We start from the raw sequence: 20,812 nt of genomic DNA, 5'->3' as shown, positions 1-20,812 counted from the left end.
ATGTTAAAATTTCCAATCCACCAAACACAGTTGTTTATTCATGAAAGAAAGCTACTTTTCAGTAATTTGTTAATTTGTATTGTTACTTACTTTAAAAAGCAATTAATGACTATGTGAATGGTGTAGCGGTCAAGCAGAAGAGGATGAAGCGTTCAGTGGAGAAACAGCTTATTCCAACCACCTCTTCATAAAATATGTAATGATAATAACTAGTGAAGCATAATGTGTTGTTCATAAATTGGCAAGTATCAAAAATGGTGGTGTATACTCTAGTACGGTAATTAACTATCAGTTTTGAAGTGAACTATACTTGAGCATTTCCATGCGATGCTAAAATTAAGAATTTAAAATCAAAATGTGAATAGATTTGTACAGATTAACCTAGACTAACAGTATATAAAGTAGGTAAAAGCTGCACAATATGGTACTTTGATACTAGAAGCCCATTTTTGCTGATAATTCTTCTGTACCTTTACTTAAGAGAGATTTAGAATTCAAGTTTGAAAGTATTTTAAATGGTTGAATTAATACTACTTTTAATTAAGTAGCGGGTCTGAATTCTTCTTTTCCGCCCCTGCGTTCATCCACCGCAGCAAAAAAGGGCGACACAAAAACACATTAGATGGATTCTCACCATTATTACCAAGAAGAAGAAGAAGAGGCCGGCGCAAAGGAAAAGGTTCCCTCCAGGTTCCCACCGGTAGTATTTCGCTGTTGCACACAGTGGCAAAGTGCTGCGCCAGGAATACTCAACACATCTCATAGTATTTCAGGTGAAAGAAAAAACTGTCAATATGTATATTGATGACTACAGTTAGTACATGGCCAGAGCAGTGCATGATGTTGCTAGAGAATCATAACTGTGATACATTTTCTGTCAGACTCGTTGTCGCGTGTTGTTCGGCAGTGCATCATGTGCATCACGTCAACTGATGGCAGTTAGCTTTGCAAGCTAAATGACAAGACAGCACAGGCACAGCTAAGTAGTTTGTGGTAAATGTGAATAACTGTTGAGAGAGAGAGAGTTGGAAGTAAAACAGAAACGCTCGAAACCAACAAAAATGCTGAGTCGCCAGCCTCGCTCTTGCTAACGTTACGAGACAAGTGAAAAGTTGTCCAAGATTGCAATACAGCTAGTAACGTTACTGTACTGTCGGTGTGGAGCTAGCTACACTCTGCTTCTCTGCTCGACGTTCAAAATATTTCACTAGAGTCTGAACAGGTAGCTAAACAGTGCCCAATGAAAAATATTCGAATTACTTCATCGTCAAACTGCTAGCTGCTTGAAACTTTACCTGTGGGAGGTCCATGTCTTCACTGATGGGTTGCTTAAGTTATATATAAGTTACCAAGAAATACACTGTCGTATTTTAGGTTTTTTATATATTTATTTTAGTAATATATAAAAGTGCCATGAGCTCATTCCTGTTATGAATTGGCGCTATATACATACAGTTGAATATGACTAGACTAGACAGAAGGCTAATGCTGGAGTTGGAAAGAGAGCTGAAATACCACACTCCACAAGAAAGTCCTTAAATCGCAATGCCAGAGATAAGCCCAAACTCAATGTGTCTTGGTTAGAAACATGGTTCACATTTAAAAGGTGCACTCCCAGATCTCCAGATTTCCTCTGTCATGTTTTGAAGTTCTGTTTCAAATCTTTGACAGTACCTGCCAGCTGTGATGGCCAAGCTCCAGGGCTTTGAGTTCTGGAGGAAGACCCTGAAAGGAGCCCGCTTTGTGGTGGCACCCATGGTGGACCAGAGCGAGCTGGCCTGGCGACTGCTGAGCCGTCGCCACGGTGCTCAGCTGTGCTACACCCCCATGCTCCATGCTCAGGTGTTTGTTCGCGACGGCAATTACAGGAGAGAAAACCTCTACAATGAGGTGTCTGAAGAGGACCGACCTCTCATCACACAGGTGATGATCCACACAGACAGACTGTTAAATGATGGTAGACTGTAGCACTGCTGGAAATTCCCCTGCATGTTCGTCCTCTTGTGCAGTCATCACAGGCTTGTCAGAAGGCGTTTTATGTGAATGTACACCTTACAGTATTCCCTCTGTGTCAGTTTTGTGCCAATGATCCAGAGGTGTTCCTTCAGGCGGCTCTGCTGGCCCAGGATTACTGCGATGCTATCGACCTCAACCTGGGCTGTCCGCAGATGATCGCTAAGAGAGGTACGCACAGTTCCTACTAGTGGTCGTATGGCAACCTCGCACACAGAGTGAAGGAGAAACTAACCTGTCATGGTGCTTGTTTCTAAGGGCACTATGGAGTTTTCCTACAAGACGAATGGGAGCTGTTAGAGAAAATGGGTAAGTGTGTTTTTACTTACTGTAGGGCTCAAAATGGTTCTGCCTCAATGTTTTGGTGCGCGCTCTTTTTGTGTTGTTATGTTTGTAAATTCAGTTTTCTGCTGTGATACCCGGAGCTCATGAACATCAGAGGAACACCACCAGCGGAATTTTACCCCCACTTTTCCATAAGCGGAATTATTGGACATTTTGGTCAAAAGGGCTCTCACCTTTTGACCAAAATATGAAACACGGGACGAGAGGGGAAACGTGCCGGAATATTTCTGCAACAAACTGAACTTCAGCTACTTGTGGGGAAAAACAAAGACTTTTTTTCATCTTCTGTTTCATGCTTCACGGAGACGTGGCTGTGTGGATCGATACCGGACTCTGTGCTGCAGAAGCTGGCTCTGAACAATTCAGAGCGGATTGCGACACAGATCTTTCTGGCAAAACAAAAGGTGGTGGTGTCATTTTCTTTTTTTCCCCCCATCAACAGTGGCTGGTGTAATGATGATTCAACAGTGAACTCCCCAAATACAGACAGTGTATCAAATGTCCGACCAGAGAGGAGAACATGCTGGATCACTGCTACACTACACTAGGAAGTTCCTATCATGCCGTCACCCTCGCTGCGCTGGGACACTCTGACGGCATCATGGTCCACCTGGTTCCTGCATACAGGCAGAAATGAAAGCTCTGTAAACCTGTTGTGAGGATATCAAAGCCCTTAACCAATGAAGCTATGGAGGACCTTCCATGCTTGGACTGCACTGGCTAGGATGTTTTCCAGACTGCTACCAACAGTCTGGATGAGTTCACAGAGGCTGTGACGTCCTACATCAGCTTCTGTGAGGACAACTGTGTACCATCATGCACCAGGGTGAGTTATAATAATGACAAACCCTGGTTCCCAGCCCAGGTTGGAAAAGGAATAAGCGTTTAGGAGTGGAGACAGTCCCCCCTCCCCCCACCACAACTTCAACAGACTTTACAGGACGCAGAAGCCCCGCAAAGCAGCTCTTCCTGGCTCTGTCTCCCCATCCACCCTGAAGCACTGTGCCGATCAGCTGTCCGGCGTTTACAGATGTCTTTAACACCTCGCTGGAGACACGCCATGTGTCAGCCTTCCTCATATTCCTCCACCATCATCCCTGTCCCCCAAAAAACAAGGACTTAAGAACCCTCTGTGGTAATGATGTTATTTGAACGCCCCCTGTTATCCATCACAGACCCATTCTCCTGGACCCCCTGCAGTTCGTCTACAGAGCCAACAGGTCTTTAGAAGGACTTGCTGCAATCTACCATCCCTCCAGGACCTGTACGCTTCCGGGACTCCGAGGCAAACAGGAAAGATTGTGGCTCACCCCTCCCGACCTGGACGCGGACCATTTCAGACACTCCCCTGGCTGCAGTCCATCAGGACCAACACCTCCACAAGAACAGTTCCTTTCCGCCTGCAGCTGGCTTCAACAACAAGGCCCTGGAGCCCCACTGGCTCTCATAACCATCCCTCTCCCCACAGTACTGTACACTCATACTGTACATTTTCACACATGTTAATCCCATATAGATATTTTGTACATTCCTGCATAAACTGTAAATTATTGTATGTATTCTTTATTATTCTTCATATTGTCAATTTTATATTTATAATTCTCCTGCAGTACTCGCTTTTTTTTCTCATATTACTAGGTTTACTAGGTTTGTTGTTAAGCACCAAAACACCAAAGCAAAATCCTTGTATGTGTAAACCTACTTGGCAATAAAGCTGATTCTGACACTGACAAAATGTAAATTCTGCAACCCGCAAATTCTTAAAAAATCTAATTTCTTGCATCAATGTAGTGCCACTTGATCACAGTTTTTGTTATTTTGTGTTTTACACATCACCACAGTCTTACTGTCTCAAACACCTTAAATTATTATTTTACAGTCAGATTAGCCAATGAAAAGCTGTCGGTGCCCATCACATGTAAGATCCGTGTGTTCAAGGAGATCGAAAAGACGGTCCACTATGCCCAGATGCTGGAGAAAGCGGGATGTCAGGTGGGATTGCACTGCTAATTTTAAGAATCCACTACTTATTTGGCAGAAATTAATTAACTGTCCTTTTTAAAATATAAAATATTGAGCTTATTTTGTATTTCAGAATATTTATTTATATTTATTTTAAAAATGTGCCTGCCTCTAATGCATTTTAAGGAAGCATTCCAAAACATCTTAGGAAGTCCTTCATTTGGCTTTTCAAATCTCTTCCCAGCTGCTGACCGTGCATGGCAGAACCAAAGACCAGAAAGGAGCCATGACAGGGATCGCCAGCTGGGAGCACATCAAGGCAGTACGGTGAGTTACTGTCATGTTGTTTTTAATCCATCACGTGTTCTTTATTTAATCTGGAATCCTTTTTCTGCTCTTTCCATGGTCTCGGGCTAATTGTTTGGGGGCTTTGATATTATTTTTTATTCCACTAATTAAAACAAAATCAAATGACTCATAGTGCTTAACGTTTGCTTGATCTTGGAGAACAAAACATTTTCAATAACTGTTTGGTGTGTTTTTGCTGCAGGAAGGCAGTAAATATTCCAGTCTTTGCAAATGGCAACATTCAGCACCTGAGTGATGTGGAGCGCTGCATTCAGGAGACAGGAGTGCAGGGAGTAATGAGTGCAGGTCAATAATACATGTCTATGTCTAATTTTTAACAGGTTTTTGTTCATTAAACACTTGTTTTCCTAATTCATTGGTCAGGATATGCATTGTCTTGAAACTAATTTCTGTGTCCATGTTTGGATTGTTTTTAGAGGGGAACCTCCACAACCCAGCACTGTTTGAGGGATGCAGCCCCCCAGTGTGGGAGATGGCTGAGGAATATCTAGAGGTGGTGAAGCAGCACCCCCCCTGCACTCTGTCCTACGTACGAGCCCACCTCTTCAAGCTCTGGCACCACACGTATGTCTCTCTCTCTCTCTGTATGTTTGTATGTAGGTGTGTATGGACACATATGCATACCTTACATCTGGAATACAACATGCATGTGATGATTTTGCACTTCCACAAAAAGCAACATGGAAAAAAAAAAAAAAAAAGTTACCAGCATCCAACCTACTACTCCCGTCATTTAGGTGGCTTCAAATGAGGTTTTACCTTCACACAGTTTCTCTTGACTGTCTCTTAGTACTACAACCTTAGTCCAACATCGCTCTAACCTGATAACCTATAACGGCAGCTATAACTTTGTTGGCCAAACAGTTGTGTTAGCTGACAGAAATACTCACTCAGTGGTCATCTGCCCTCTTAGGCAGAAGGATTCAGTTTGTGTTGGCATTCTGGAGGGTCCCCGCCAGACTGCAGCGACTGCAGCGGCAGCCTCTATCTCTCTCCGCTGCATTTTTTTCTCTGGCTCCAATAAATTGGGTTGAAAAGCCGAGTTAGCCAAAACACTGTAATGTGTCCATTGTATCCTCTGCACTCATATTTTGGGAAGCCATTTTCGCTGTTGGAAACATAGCTAGTTTGCAATACGAGCTAAGAGAGCAGCATCTAGAGCCCTCCCCCTGGTTACCCAGAGGCGGAAGCTAGAAATCCAAGCTGAAGTAGCCTGTAGTTGTTCAGTCTTTTGTCACGTCAAATGACAGTGCTGGATGCAGGAAGAACTACTTGGCAAACTCTGCTTTCACTGTCAATATAACACCGCACTGTGATATTTATTGCTTCAATGGACTGCATTTCCCATCAACACCGATTAGACATCCGCATAAAAGGTACCAAGGTGTCGCTTTTAAGAGCCCTCTGGTATCGTGGAATTACGATTTGATCTAGTGAAATGATTAAAGGCATCACCTGCTGCCGACGAGATTGTGGCCTTCGAAAGGGTTTCAGGAAGATGTCTGTCTGATGTTGCCTCGTTATACATACTCTGCAAAGCTGGAGAAAGGAGGGTAGAACATTTTGTAAAATTCCACGGTGTATCTGCCCGCAACTTGCCACTCTGTTGTGGCTTAATTGCCTCCTGTATATCTGTAATAGATATGACCGTAACTAGGACCTTGGCAAGACCACTTTCAATTTAGGGCAAACTGCCCCTGTCTTGGTCTTCTATGTCTTGGGGGGGATCTGAAGGATATAGATCAGAGTAGAACCTGCCAAATGTTTCATTGATGATTGAGATTTAATAGCAGGAATTACTCTCAACACTGCCTCTGCTCTGGCCTGGTGAGCCAGCAGATTGTTTTTATATGGAATCTGCAACTATCTCAGATTATACATGTTGCCCAATATAGCTGTATAGCAGCTCAACCTCTTGACCCTGTCTGTATACTTCATATACCCTTAGTTGAAGTGTGTGTGTGTGTGTGTGTGTGTGTGTGAAGGCTACAGATCCACCAGGACCTGAGGGAGGATCTTGCCAAGGTGAAGACTCTCGAGGGTTTGGCCGATGTCAGCAAACAGCTGAGGCTGCGCTGCCAGGTAACATCAGGTTTAAAAATGCACGACTGAGAAACAGTGAATTTGTCGTTGTCCATAGCTAGATGCTCAGCAGCAGAGAAGGGAAGGGAAAAAAAAAACTTTAAAAATTGTAAAACAACATTGAGGCAGACTTAAGTGCTCAGAATAATCAATATTGCGTATGCCTTCATAAAAAAACAGGATTGTGTTGGGTGTTTTTACAAATACATATACTGGTCTTTATTTTGTAGTGGTGAGGCAGCAGTCACATTTGGGGAAGGAAAATAAGAAAACACCCCAATAGTTCACCATAATACTGCTCAAGCAGTGAGTGGAGCCATACTGTATGGTAATAGTCAGCCTTATTCATTGGCTAGTACACTTTGTGTAGCATCAGAAAAAGAGCAGAGGTGCTCATTCACACAGCCATGGTCACATATTTAAGGAGCGAGATGAGAGAGCTAATCTTAGAACTAAATTGATCAACAAGTGAGATGACAGTGTCTGCATCAGGTGGATGTTAGTAAAGGGTTAGCTATTGAACCACTGTACTATAGTCGCAGGAAAAAGTATGTGAACCCTTTGGAATTACCTGGATTTCTACATAAGTTGGAAATAAAATGTGATCTGATCTTGGAGTCCAGTCAATGTGATGAGATTGGAGATGTTGGTTACAGCTGCCCTGCCCTATTAAAAAAAACACACACCAATTTTTATTTAGCTATTTTCATGAAGCATTGCCTGATGTAAACCATACCTAAAACAAAAGGGCCTTTAGAAGACCTAAGATTAAGAATCTTTGACTTGTATGAAGCTGGAAAGGGTTACAAAATTATCTCTAAAAGTCTTGATGTTTATCAGTCCATGGTAAGACAAAGTGTCTTTAAATGTAGAAGGTTCAACACTGGAACACCACGGAGGAAGCCACAGCTGTCTGAAATTTGCAAAGGAGCATGTGGATGTTTCACTGCTGGCAAAATATTCTGTGGACAGATAAAACCATAGTTGAGTTATTTGGAGGGAACACCCAACCCTATGTGGGGAGGAAAAAAGGCGCAGCACACCAACATCAAAACCTCATCCCAACTCTACCAAAAAGTATGGTGGATGAGGAATCATGGTTTGGGGCTACTTCGCGGGCTCAGGGCCTGGATGAGTTGCTACCATCGACTGAAAAATGAATTCCAAAGTTTATCAAGACATTTTGCAGGAGAATGTAAAGCCATCTGTTCACCAATTGAAGCTCAACAGAAGACGGGTGATGCAAAAAGCCCAAAGCATAGAAGTAAATCAACAACCGAATGGCTTCAACAGAAGAAAATACCCCTTCTGGAGTGGCTCAGTCAGAGTCCTGACCTCAGCCTGATTGAGATGCTGTGGCATGACCTCAAGGGAGCGATTCACACCTGACATCCCAAGAATATTGTTGAACTGAAACAGAGGAATGGTCCAAAATTCCTCCTGACTGATCTGCAACTACAGGAAACGTTTGGTTGAGGTTATTACTGCGAAAGGAGGGTCAACAAGTTAAATACAAGGGTTCACATACTTGACTGTGAATGTTTACACGGTGTGTTCAATAAAAACATGGAAACATAGAATTGTTTGAGTGGTATTAGTTTAAGCAAGACTGTGGATGTCTATTGTTGTGACTTAGATGAGGATTCCTCATGGAAGGTAATAGATTCCAATATGATGTAGCATTAGAGTCTAAACATCAGATAGATTTGTTGTCCTAGGTTAAGGCCAGTTAAAGATGACCTAATAGGGAAACATACAGGCACTAGGGGGAAGACAGAAACATCACAGGGACCAAAAGATGTTATCCTTCAGATTAGGTGTTGGCATTTGTTCTGTTCACATGTTGTATGCTGGCACTGTATCTCCTCGCCTATGCTCAATAATCCATGCTATGTTAAGTCTTCTTCATCACAATTAAACTGGCTTCCAATATATGCAGAAATCCAGGTAATTCCAGAGGGTTATACACGGTAGCTCCGCTTTAATCTTGAGAAGCTGCAGAGCTGCAGTCTCTATTCATTCAACTTACACTGTAAATTTCCACCTAAACTGAGGCTTTTTGAAGACACACTCTCGCCTGTCATGCCGTGCTGCCGACTACATGCACGTCGCGGTTCCTCGCTGGTCTATTTCAAGTAGCCGGCTGTTTAAAAACGCTAAAATGTTCTTTGTGTGGTTCATCAACGGTGATAAATTATCCGAAAGTCCCGCGAGGTTTGGACAACTTGGCACAACACCAGTGAAGCCGGAGCTCCTCTTCAGCAAGTGTTCCTCTTCTGCCACTGCATACATACACGCTACGCCTAGACATGCACACTGACGGCCCAGGGTTAGGGTTACAAATTTGGATATATTTATGCTCTTTAAAAACATCTATAGTATTTCTTTTTACATTTTTATTTACAGCATTAAACATTGAAATGTATATAGTAAATGGGCTGTATATTAACTTATTGGGAGAAAACTGGTAGTTCTATGTAAAGTCAGACGTTGAGCACCCCCATATCGCCAAAATGGCATGATTTGATGATTTTGCTGCGAAGCTTCGACTGAGTAATTGTGATCGGAACACATTCTGCTTGCAATGCATTCTGTGTGCATGTACAGTATATCTAACATGTGTTCAGATATAATGTCCAGATACAGATAGCATGGTTATACCAGGTGGAAATGTAGTCTTGCACAGTGACCTCAGTCTGCTCACCGTCCTCTAAAATCCTTTAGATCCAGCTTCTTAAGAGTGTCAAAGAGCCATTTAAGCCAGAGTGTTACTGGGACAAAATATACATTCTTATAGATGCAGACTGGAATCCATCCAGGATGAAGGAGAATTGGTTGAAATGGTCTTACATACCTTCATCATATGTGTGTTTGTACAGGAGGAGATAGCCAAAGGAAAGGATGTGGAAGAGAAGGAGGGTGGCCTGCCTTTCCCCCACTGGATCTGCCAGCCATATGTCAGACCTGTGTGAGTTATCACCCTTTGTTGTTTTTATTTTTCTCTTTATAACCTTTTCACTGAGACAGATTCGTACGATTCACATTTACATCAGTGTAGTCAGTGTCAGCTCCACAGCAAAGTAATGTACAGTCTTCGACAGTGTCACAGTATGCAGAGAAAATAATGTTCTGTACTGACACATAGTATTTCTCTGTAAAACACATTGAAAAAACACCTACCAAGAACTGAGCTTTGACTGACACCAGGGAAGAATCCTGAGCACCAGTCAAAAGTGAACATTTCTCTCACACAGTAATCTCACGAACTCTGCCTTACAGGCCAAAGGAGCCAGTTGCCAACGGTAACAGCCAGGGTTCAGAAGTAAAGAAGACGGTGTGTCAGAAGAGGGCACTGGAGGACTCGGACGGAACAGCTGACACTCTCTCCAAAAACAAGCAGAAGAAGAGATCCCGAAATCCCAACAAGAACTTCTGTCCCGAGCAGAAACGTGAGTCTAACCCGTCACTTTCAGGTCCTCGTTTGAAACATACAAGCAGAATGCAACTAACATCTGACCGTGTCCCCGTGCTTTCCTCCCACAGCCAAGTACATAAAATGTGAACAATGTGGGAACCCAAAGGTAAGCAGTTTACACACTCTGTGTGTGTGTATTTCATTTGATCAGTTGTGCCCAAATAAGGTTGATTGGTGATGTACAGACTGTATGTATCAGTCACTTGTCAAAGAAAAATCAGTCTAAGGCTAATGTAAAACTTTGTCTGTCCAATAGAGTTGTAGATATCTAAAAGGATTTCAGTGGAAGACGTCCTTTTGTGAAGGAATCTGTGCAGGAAATTCTCTGTGTTGCCTTCTGCTTTGTTCAACATCAGGAAGACATTTCCAGTACATCTGTTTAATCACCAACCTTGTTGCTTGATATTATTTTAATTTGCTCTGCAGGGAAATAAATGTGTCTTTAACCTGTGTCGAGGCTGCTGTAAGAAGAAGTCCTACAAGGAGGTGGCAGACTGTCCAAGTCAGTACACACACACACACACACACACACACACACACACACACACACACACACACACACACACACACACACAATGTCAGTAAATTGTAAAAAAAGAGTGCTGTGATGTTTTTGACCACAAGCCAATTATATTATCACTAATAAATCTGTTAGCAGTATATTTATTAGGACTGGACTCGAATATTCGATCGTTGGGGACACATTCGTTGACTGTTAGTTCTATTGCTGTTTTGACTCTGAAACTCCCGCCTGTAATTAATGAGTAAATTTAAAATCCATTTTGATAGTAATTTGATCTAAATTATACGCATAATGTAGTTTTAATTTAGCTTGGAATAAACTATTGAAATTATCATTATTTTTTTAGTGGAAATTCTGGTTCGGGTTCGGACTCTATTTTCATTGGAGAAGTGCTAAAATACAAAGAGTAGGACATAAGCACATACCTCTGTTTTTTTGTACCTCCTCACGCACACATGCTGACGTGTTACCATGGTTACCAAATGATCATGTGTACATAGAGGCTGTACATTGCTCAGAGAGATTGTCACATTCTCAATAAGAAAAACGGGTGTTTTAAACAGTAGGTTAGCTTTTGCGTTTAGAGGACCCTCCACTTTAGGCGGTCTCAGTGTGGTTGTTTAGTCCACACCAGAATTAACACCAGCTTAAACAAACTAAACAGGCAAACACACCAGAGTTCATTTGAACTGAACTGAACCAAACTGATTAGATGGGAAAGCACCCGAAGTCACTTAAAGACTCAATCAGTTAATGGAAAAAATAATAATGGAATCAATAATTAAAAGTTATCTCTATGTCCTGTGGTTGACAGGCCACGGGCTGAGGTTCAAGACCAAGGCAGAAAAACAGAAAGCTGAAGAGGACGAGAGGACGGAGAGCTTGTCCACAGAGACAGAGAAAAGCAGCAGCACCCCTCAGCCTCTCCCAGATCCAAGTACAGAGCTGCAGGAGCAGTCCAAGACACAGCCACCACTATGAGCAGGACTGTGGCTATCTCTACATGCAGCAAATCATACAATACATGTAATACAGCACTGAGCTGTCACGTGTAAAAGTCCTCACTGTGTAGGACTAACCAGGTACAAGTGACTTCTTTGACGATCAGACGAGTAATCACAACACCCTCGAAACATTGTGATGCCAAAAAATTAAAGTAGGTTCACACAACATTTCAGCCATCTTGGTCTTCATCAAGTGGTCCCGCATGATGAAGAACAGAACAAACGTCTCTGCTGTTGTGTGGACCTACTTTTTGCTGGCGGTGATGAACACACAAGGGGCAAAGCGTCGTGTTCGTTTGGACACCGGAGAGATGCAGTTGGAGGGTAATTGAACCTTCAGGTAACGAGTGTGCATGTAGGGGGTAGCCAGTGATGAGGCATGACATACAGTATACACAGCTGCTAAGTAACCTCACCAACAAGGGTTCTCCAGGGAGAGCCTATCTGTTCGAGACAGATGGTGAAACATTTTTATTTTATGTGGATTTCCAGGATACTGATTAGCTCGGGATGTTTTGGTGGGACAGTGGGGAAGTGTCACGAAAATGGAAGAGTTACTCAACTAACTCCGTTATTTTTAAGCCAAGCTTTTATCAGGATAAGATAGAACATTATCTTTTCTAAAGTTGTTACTGAGCCACCAAAGTTAATCAACTCAGAAACTGTCAGAGACATGGAGAAAATACCTAGTCCAGGTTTACAGGTTTTATTTTTCATTTAAGGTCATGGATGGGGTTGCATTTGCAACCATTAGTTAACCTATTTATTGTGGGTAAGTGTTTGCCTGTTGTGCACTGACGTATCAATGTGCCTTTTGATGAGAAGTACCACTGCCTGTCCAGATCAACGGGGCCGATCAAAGTGGTGCTCCATCTGCTGTTGTCTAACACATGCTCAGTGACTACACAATCCTAAAGAAATGTATCTAAAGGTGCTAATTGTGCATACAGTGTAAAAACAGACACTCTGGCATTTTGGGAAAAATGTTTGGTTTGTCACCTAGATAGAAAAGAGGCTGTGTATCAAATTCATCTCTAAGCTTTTAGCCTAGCTTAGCACCAACGTTGTAAAAATGAACAAAACTGCTTTGGAGACTTTTTCTTTTGATGGAGGCCAACTGTTTCCTGCGATTCTATGATGTGTGCTAAGCTATCCTAAAAAGTGCCAGTGTCTCTACTGAATGCGCAGACAGATCCTCTCATCTAACTTAAAGCCCATGAAAACATTTTTGCATATCTTAAATATTTCTCTGTGACAATAAATGTTCCAGACAAAATAAGTAACAATCAAAGTTAGAAGTCAAAGTCTGAAAGAAAATCATTTAGGTATTAGTTATCACAAAAAGCTCAGCTAATCTGCTTTGTCAGGACAGTATGGGTTTGGTTTGATCAGGTTTGATTGATGACTTGGCAACATAAATAAACAACCCTGCAACTGTCATCGGATACCTTTTCAAATGTTGATTGTCCTGATCGGTGCACTAATGTATGTGATGTCACCTGATCTGCAACGTAGCCGCACCTATGTCAAAGTAGTAACAGGAGCGCAGACTAAAACACAGAAACAGAAATCTCTTATGTGAAATAACTGAAATAGAAAATGTGTTTTTTGGCATTTAAAGTACAAAAAACATGAAACTGTTTTACGTGTTGTCCAAAAATGTCCTATTGTTGCCTTGGTAATTTTAACTAGTAAAAAAATGAGACTATCCTCAAGACATATTGCAGCCTCTCTACCAACCTCGTCTCTGCATCTTGTTGGAATTACAGGCTGATGTGGGCCCTGTTCTTTCTGCATCTGTTAATGAGTTGTCTTTTTTTTTTATTGATGAGAAATATAGAAGACCAATCATCCTTCAACAAGTCATTCAGCTCAATCAAAGTGCAGGATCAACAGCTGGATCGTGGCATTCAGTGTTTTATCGAGAGGTCGGTCACCTCACCTGAAACAAAGGCCACATTTGCTAAATATTCTTAAAAGTACAAAGGTACTGATTCACATTGCAAATGGCATGTATTTAATGTGTGTGGACATTGGTTTGCATTGGGTTGATTTAGTAGAGGCATTTTTAGAGCAATGTTATTGTGGTTTTCAGAGCTAAACATGTTTTAGAAGATTGTGTTAGTCTGATGCAATTAGTGATTCTTTATTGAAATTTCATAGAAAAGAGTAAAACGGCTGTTCAAGTCAAACACAAGTCAAACAATAATTAATTTGTAAATGTATCATCTTGTATTGATAGAACCAGAAAACATGACGTTAAGTCTCTATGTTTTGAAGATTTGATAAAAAATTACAGGTAAGTCAGATTATTTTACTGTTTATTTGAAATTTGAAATTTTTATCAGTATGATAAAACTAAAGGAAGGTAAGTGTTGCCAGCAATCTGGTTAAACATCAAGGCTTCAAGCTGCTTATCTGAAAGTACCAGAGCCTTTAAAAGTTAAAATGTCAGCTAAATGAATAAATATAAATGTCAGGGTTAATTGATCAATCAGGCTTCTGCGTTTTTGCAGGTTTTGTATATACACTACCAGTCAAAGTTTGGACACAAGCACATTTTTTGTCGGTTAAAAAAAGTTGATCAGAAATACAGTGTAGACTTTGTTAATGTTGTAAATGACTTTGTTGCTGCAAACGGCTGATTTGTCATGGAATGTCTACATTGGCGTACAGAGTCCCATTATCAGCAATCAGCAGCATTGAAATAGAAAACCCTGGCCTTCTCCGCAGAACTGCAAAGAAAAAGCCATATCGCAGGCCGGCCAATGATGTGGAAAGAGTCCAATCAAAAAAAACCCCAAAAGATTAGGGCTTTTCTTTTAAATAACTACATCGTTAATGATGTAGGAACAAAATATTAGGTTAAAACACAAAGGGCCAGCTTTTGCAGAGTTCAAAAAAGCATTTAAGATCACTGATAGGTCCTCACAGATATGATCAATATCTAGTCTCGGTTAGAAAACGAAAACAACAAAGTGAGAAGCACCGGAAGCATGTTGCTTGAAATGAAAAGATTCCGTACAAAATTCAGTGGCTACACAATCTGTGGCATCATTGATGTGCATGTTAAAATGACACCAATGACACTTTAACATTAATGTTAATTCAGGTGTTTCCCTGATAAATATATGAGGAAATTAAAATAAAGAACGCAGGAGAACTGCAGTGAAATATCTGGACTTAGATTGTAGGATTGTATCTGATTATTCTGTTCATATTTGATCTATTTCATATGTCTTATGCATTTTGTAGTCTCTGTTTTGTGTTCTATGTGGTGCTGCTACCTGAGCTGGGACACTCCTGTAAAAGAGATTTTTGATGTCACTGAGGCCCTTTTCTGGTTTAATCAAGTTATAAAAGGGCAAGGAAACTGGTGGCATTCTGTAAAAGTAGTTGGACCCGCTATCTTTATTTGAATTTTGTGTATATCTAAAACTGTTTACAGCATGTAAGGTTATTTCTTAATGTCAATGCTGAACCAATTAAAATGTGAATTCAGCAGAATTCACACCACAAGGATTTGATCCATTCATAAAAACATATCGTGACACCAAAATTGATGCTTCAAAGCTTTAATGCAAAGAATTTAGTTGAGAAAGTACATGTCAACCAGCATAAAGGAAACATGCACTACAGTTCAAGAAGAAGCCATAAAGAGTAAGGTGAGCTGTCAGGTGAGCTGACTGGACAGGAAGTTTAGACCTCAGCGGAGGCTTCCTCGGACTGCTGGATGTAGTACTTGATGAAATCCAGGTACTTGGACACTCTGGTGTAGACGCCAGGACGGCCTGGGAGAGCACAACCGTCAGGACTGCCATAACTCATGATGCCAACCTGCTTGAAGCCACCGCGTGCACGACACACCAGCGGGCCGCCGTAATCCCCCTGCACAAAGAACACACACACTATTAAGTCTTTCCACTTCACATTGTTCTGTTGTATTGTTCGTCCCTTATTTTAACTTGTTGAGTTTACACACAAAAGATAAAGGTTTTGGATGTTATTAGACTGCAGGGAAATTGAAAGTGGTGGGAGGACAGTGCTAAGAAGGTTACCTTGGAAATTGAACAAGTTACCCTATTTAAAATGTAAAAGTACTGTAACTATTTCAATTACTTCAACAAAGTAATGTAATTTGTCTAAAGCTAAGTAAAAGATGACTTTTCTAAATTTCTATTGAATGTTTTCAACTGTTAGCCATTTTAAAAAGACAGCTTGAGAAGCAGTTTAACTGGCAGAGGGGTGACGCTGCATATTCATGATTCAGTCAACATGAGAACCAATCAAAATAGCATCAAATGACTAAGTAAGACACTGTGCACATGGAAAAACATGCAAAGCAACAAAATGAATATTATTTAACATATAGCCGAGCTTTTTACTGAAAATATTCAGATGTAATCATGAACATTTTCATAAGTAACTGCAATTTCATTACACACTTTTCCTAGTCTCTGTAGTGGATTAAAGGTGGATCACATTGTAATTAAATTACGTAACTTAATTACACGTACTCTTAAGTAAATAAGATACAATGTACAAATACTCCATTACAAGTACTACCGCAAAGATACGTCACTTTTTCAGGACACTGTATTTTAAAGATAATTCTATAAAAAAAAATCAAATAACTTTACAGATCTTTATTGTAAAGGGTGTAAACAATGTTTTAATGCTTGTTCAATGAACCATAAACAATAAATGAACATGAACAGCACACAGACGGTAGGCAATAAGGTCACAGTTATAGAAACTAAGAACACTAAAGAGACCTCTACTGACTCTGAACACCAAAAGAAAGATGCCCAGGTTGCTCATTTGTGTGAACCAAGGAGGCATTAGGACTCCCCATGTTGCCAGGGCAAGAAATTGCCCTGAAAATGTCTGTACTGTGAGATGCCTGACGAAGCACTGCAGGGAGACGGGAAGGACAGCTGATCGTCCTCGCAGTAGCAGACCACATGTGACACAGGGCCACACCAGATACTGATACTGAGACACTTCATATGTATTTTACTGATGTAGGTCCAGATGGAGCTAGATTAAAGTACTCTATACAGTTAAGTAGTGTCGTCCAGTGCTTCCCAACCTAGTGCCCCCCCCCACCCCAAAGAGAAATGCATTTATAATTTAACTCACTTTGCAGGCATCCCTCCCTCCAGCCATGTCTCCAGCACACAGCATGTCAGAGTTCACCTCAGGATACTGTTCCTTACATACACTATCAGGGACAAGGGGAATCTTCAGCTCCTGAAGGGTTTCCGGATCCGGCAGTGGAACTACACAGACGCACACACACAGAATAAGTGCAGAGGAGGAAGGTTAGGATTTTGGGATGTGGTTTAGCGGGCGGTCGAAGTTAGTCCTGTATTTATGGCTGGATGTGCCTAATGAATTACACCAAGATCACCCTGTTGGTAAACTAAGCCTTGAGAGAAAATAACTAGGCTATAGTTTGACAACAATGTTTACATTATTCCTTAACTGTAATGTAAGTAGATTATTGGTTAAACTTTTGCAATGGAAAGTATTTGCATATTCACAGATTATTCGTTTTTCAATGAGGGAGAAGACGTTGAAGTCTTCTTGCACTTCTTCCCTAGGCTTTTGATGTGAAAAAAATATAAAATGTCAAGTGTTGATGACGCCCGTTTAACATCATGGATCATGAATACAGCAAAGAAGAAATCACGGAATGTAAAAAACATTCTGAGGTCTTCAAGAAGTAGTCAGGAAATTGTCCAACATTTTAAATAAATTACAACTTACTGTTTTTATAGTCCTACATTGGATTTTGTTTGTTTGAGTTTATAAGCAGGCTTATTGATTTTAAGAAATACACCATTGAAAGAATATTTAAATAAACTATATCAACTAATATAATGAATATATGTAAGTATTCTTATATAAACTATATAATTAAAATATCAAATACAATATGAAATTTCATGGGGAAGGCCTAGGTTACGTGACCTCAGTAATTTTAATGTCTGTTGATAAGCCTATTTGTTGCACTGATATGCAGGGTCAGCCCACGTCGTTTTGTTTTTGAGAATTTACAAAACATGGATGTGTGCGTGTCTATTTGTGTGTCCTTACACAGTGTGTGCACCATATAGGCTACATTACATTCAGAACTTACCCTCATTCCCAATGGTCCCCCAGCCAGTGATCCAACACTCAGAAAAAGAACCGAAGGTGTCGTCGACGGTGGGAAGACTCACTGCGGTAACTTTATTTGAGAATGTAATCTTTTTCTTCAGCTTTATCAGGGCGATGTTGTTCTTATAGCCTCTGGACAGGGCTTGGTAGTCAGGATGTTTTACGTAATTAAGTATACCCACATACTTAACAGCAGCCTTTTGCAGCTTGTGTACGCCGATCCAAACCATTGATCGATGAAAATCAGGCTTAAGGTGTCTGGCAACACAAACACACACATTAGTTTTTTTCTGCAACAAAAATTCTAATATTTTTCCACTTAAATAAGTAGTAGTCACAGGAGACATTGAATTACCTAAATGGTCACATAAATAAGTCACGTATAAAAAGCACTGTTGATTAGTGTCCCACTATAGAAGACAAGCTGGCCCACTAAATCTTAAAGACATGAATGAGGAAAATTCTTGTTGGGTGTGTAAGCCAATTGATTTTAGACAGTAATCAATTCCCTACAAAGCTTTGCAAGAGTATGGGCAGAGTTGCACCATTTCAATAAAAAATGGCATCACTGGTAGGCATGGCCTTTGCTAAAAAGTGACCCACTTTACCTGAACACCCATTCATACACATGGGTTGCCATTCTGTTTATCTACCCTCTGGCAGGCTCCATTAAATGTAGTATAGTGGTCTTGATACACCTATAAATACCTATAATAATAAATGGACTCACTACAAGACACACAGATACAAACATGCACTTACTCATCCAAGCAGTTTGCAGCAGTCATCACCCATTGACTGTTGAGGATGGTGCCGCCGCAGCGCCACCTATTGATGCCATCAGAAGTCATGTTTAGGTGGACCATCCACGGCCAGCTGCTTTCTTTGGCATCATCCCCACCGATGATGGAGCTCCCCACCTCAGCCCCAAGCAAACCTAAAAAAGCAATAATGAAACTCTAGAAAATCTATGTTAAGGGTATCCTGTGGAGTTTCTGACCTCTATAGAGCAGTTTTTATGAGCGGGTCCCAGTTTTGCTTGTCTCCTAAGGGAGGCTACACATGCACACAAATGCATGAGGGTGACAAGAGACACAGTCAAGACATTGGTTTCACACTATTAAATTGATCTACTTCTAGCTTGTAAACATGGATTTAAACCATTCTTGATCCCACTTTAAAATAAAATTGCAAATGAAGAAATGCATTTGACCCATTTGTTCAACTCCAAGGACAATGCGTTTTGATGAGCAACACTGAATGTAAACATAACTTTTGTTGTTTACAAAAAAACATAGACTAAACCATTTAGAAACACAGCATACACAGGCTCCAGAGAAAAGGAAAAGACTTGCTTTCTTGCCTAGAATTAGATGAGAAGATCGACACCACTCTCATGACTGTAGCCTATGTGCTAAAACTCACTAGCTACTTTTGTTTAAGACTAGGTAACTTCTTTGCCAGGAGAAGTATTTTCCACAAGTTTTGTTGTCACCATGACATTAACAGACAGACTTGTTTTTTTATGTGCTGTTTTTTGCCCTTCAGTTTTTGTAGAAATTACACAAAGAATATATTATGTGATGATTAGTGAGCTTTAATGTAGGTTGGCAGATTAGGTACCTTTAGGTAGCTTTTTCCCCCTGTGCGCCCAGCCTTTATGCTAAGCTAAGGTAACCGGATCCTGGCTGTAGCTTCATACTTAACGGACAGATATTAAATAGCAGTGTCAATATTATCATGTAACTCTTGGAACGAAAGAAAATAAGCATATTTCCCAAAGTATCAAAATGTTTTTGTTTTTTTTAATCTACAATAAACACACTGCTGGCACACATTTCTAAACACAGAAATCAAACTAAGATGTCCAGTCATCACCAATAGTCAAATAACTTCCAATATCAGTAAAATAATTTATAATTACAGGGCATGATATTGATATCTCATCTTCTGATTTGTAAAATAACAAATTGGCCAAATAAATCAACACTAAAATTTGTCTAGACACTAAAATAATGTTCTCCAGATGACAACCTGGACATTTGTCTTTCTCACCTTCAGTGTTGTAGATGAGCACCAGCACAGCGAGAAGTCTGCAGAAAGCCATGGCTGTGATGCAGTGAAGCAGTGGTTCTGCAGGCTGAGAGGCAGCAGCTGCAGCTTTATATACACAGCTGGAGAGATGAAATTCTTATCAGCACTATCAGCCTTCCTTTTCCTCTCAAACCACACCTGGAAGTGGAAGAGCACATTTACTCAAGTACTGCTCATTTACTGTTGCAGTTTAGAGTGAATACTTGAATAAGATTAAAATTCAGAACATTGTATTTGCACTTCTGACCAAAATATTGGCAAAGTTTTAATAAGACTAGACTGAATTCTGGTCTGAAGTAACAGTTTAAAAAAAAAACATTATTGTCCACTTGTTGTCCTCTGAATAGTTTATGACATAGTAGAACATAGTTCTAAGCAAATATAAGGACATTTTTAAAGTTCTGATTGTTTTACATACATTTTTACTGTGGATTTGTCAACAACAATAACTCAGGAAACATCACGATGTATAAATAGTTAATAAAGTCTTGGTAACACAGTACAGTGTAACTGTTATTAATTGTTATATCTAGCCTACAAATCATAAACAGGCGGTTTAAAGCTTTTTATAAAGTCATGGAGATATATATTATCATTATGTAATAATAACTGTATGTCATAAAACATTTATTAACATTCTATACACCAGTTGTGGCTGCTTCGTAAGAGGAGTTATAGTAACAAATACACTAATAAAAACATTAAAATATCCTTGACTTGAAACAACATTAAACTACACAATGTATTATTAATTGTATATATTGTATTTTATTATTTTTA

The 20,812-nt window shown here is 40.3% G+C and overlaps 2 protein-coding genes across 2 annotated transcripts; one reads left to right on the top strand and one right to left on the bottom strand.

Annotated features, from left to right (window-relative positions):
* Window positions 1-648: 648 nt before the first annotated feature.
* dus1l (dihydrouridine synthase 1-like (S. cerevisiae)) lies at window positions 649-13,577 on the top strand. The gene is made up of 14 exons (XM_038709858.1): window positions 649-773; window positions 1,672-1,923; window positions 2,076-2,184; window positions 2,272-2,322; window positions 4,238-4,350; window positions 4,565-4,647; window positions 4,871-4,974; window positions 5,106-5,253; window positions 6,675-6,771; window positions 9,651-9,739; window positions 10,051-10,220; window positions 10,315-10,352; window positions 10,673-10,748; window positions 11,584-13,577. The coding sequence occupies exons 2-14, from the start codon at window positions 1,687-1,689 to the stop codon at window positions 11,748-11,750; spliced, it is 1,482 nt and encodes a 493-aa protein (XP_038565786.1). The 5' UTR covers window positions 649-773; window positions 1,672-1,686; the 3' UTR covers window positions 11,751-13,577.
* A 1,755-nt stretch (window positions 13,578-15,332) lies between these two features.
* Window positions 15,333-20,147, bottom strand: LOC119896438 (tryptase-2-like). The gene is made up of 5 exons (XM_038709875.1): window positions 19,994-20,147; window positions 18,701-18,875; window positions 17,919-18,196; window positions 16,916-17,055; window positions 15,333-15,661 (listed from the first exon to the last, which is right to left on the bottom strand). Exons 1-5 carry the CDS (start codon window positions 20,043-20,045, stop codon window positions 15,473-15,475), a joined length of 834 nt encoding a protein of 277 aa, XP_038565803.1. The 5' UTR covers window positions 20,046-20,147; the 3' UTR covers window positions 15,333-15,472.
* Window positions 20,148-20,812: the final 665 nt, after the last annotated feature.

The sequence above is a fragment of the Micropterus salmoides genome, unplaced genomic scaffold, assembly GCF_014851395.1.
Source record: "Micropterus salmoides isolate LMB-PRFRI ecotype aquatic unplaced genomic scaffold, ASM1485139v1 Ms_hic_scaffold_10, whole genome shotgun sequence".
Classification (NCBI taxonomy): domain Eukaryota; kingdom Metazoa; phylum Chordata; class Actinopteri; order Centrarchiformes; family Centrarchidae; genus Micropterus; species Micropterus salmoides.
This window is presented reverse-complemented; position numbering and strand designations above follow the sequence as displayed.

Excerpts from the sequence above, each read along its gene's own strand:
- LOC119896438 (XM_038709875.1), bottom strand. The coding sequence starts at position 20,045 with ATGGCTTTCTGCAGACTTCTCGCTGTGCTGGTGCTCATCTACAACACT. Across the intron at positions 18,197-18,700 it reads GCTGCAAACTGCTTGGATGA|ACACCTTAAGCCTGATTTTC; the intron begins GTAAGTGCATGT and ends TTGTGTTGCCAG. Across the intron at positions 17,056-17,918 it reads GGGGACCATTGGGAATGAGG|TTCCACTGCCGGATCCGGAA; the intron begins GTAAGTTCTGAA and ends GCGTCTGTGTAG.
- dus1l (XM_038709858.1), top strand. The coding sequence starts at position 1,687 with ATGGCCAAGCTCCAGGGCTTTGAGTTCTGGAGGAAGACCCTGAAAGGA. Across the intron at positions 2,185-2,271 it reads GCAGATGATCGCTAAGAGAG|GGCACTATGGAGTTTTCCTA; the intron begins GTACGCACAGTT and ends CTTGTTTCTAAG. Across the intron at positions 2,323-4,237 it reads GGAGCTGTTAGAGAAAATGG|TCAGATTAGCCAATGAAAAG; the intron begins GTAAGTGTGTTT and ends ATTATTTTACAG.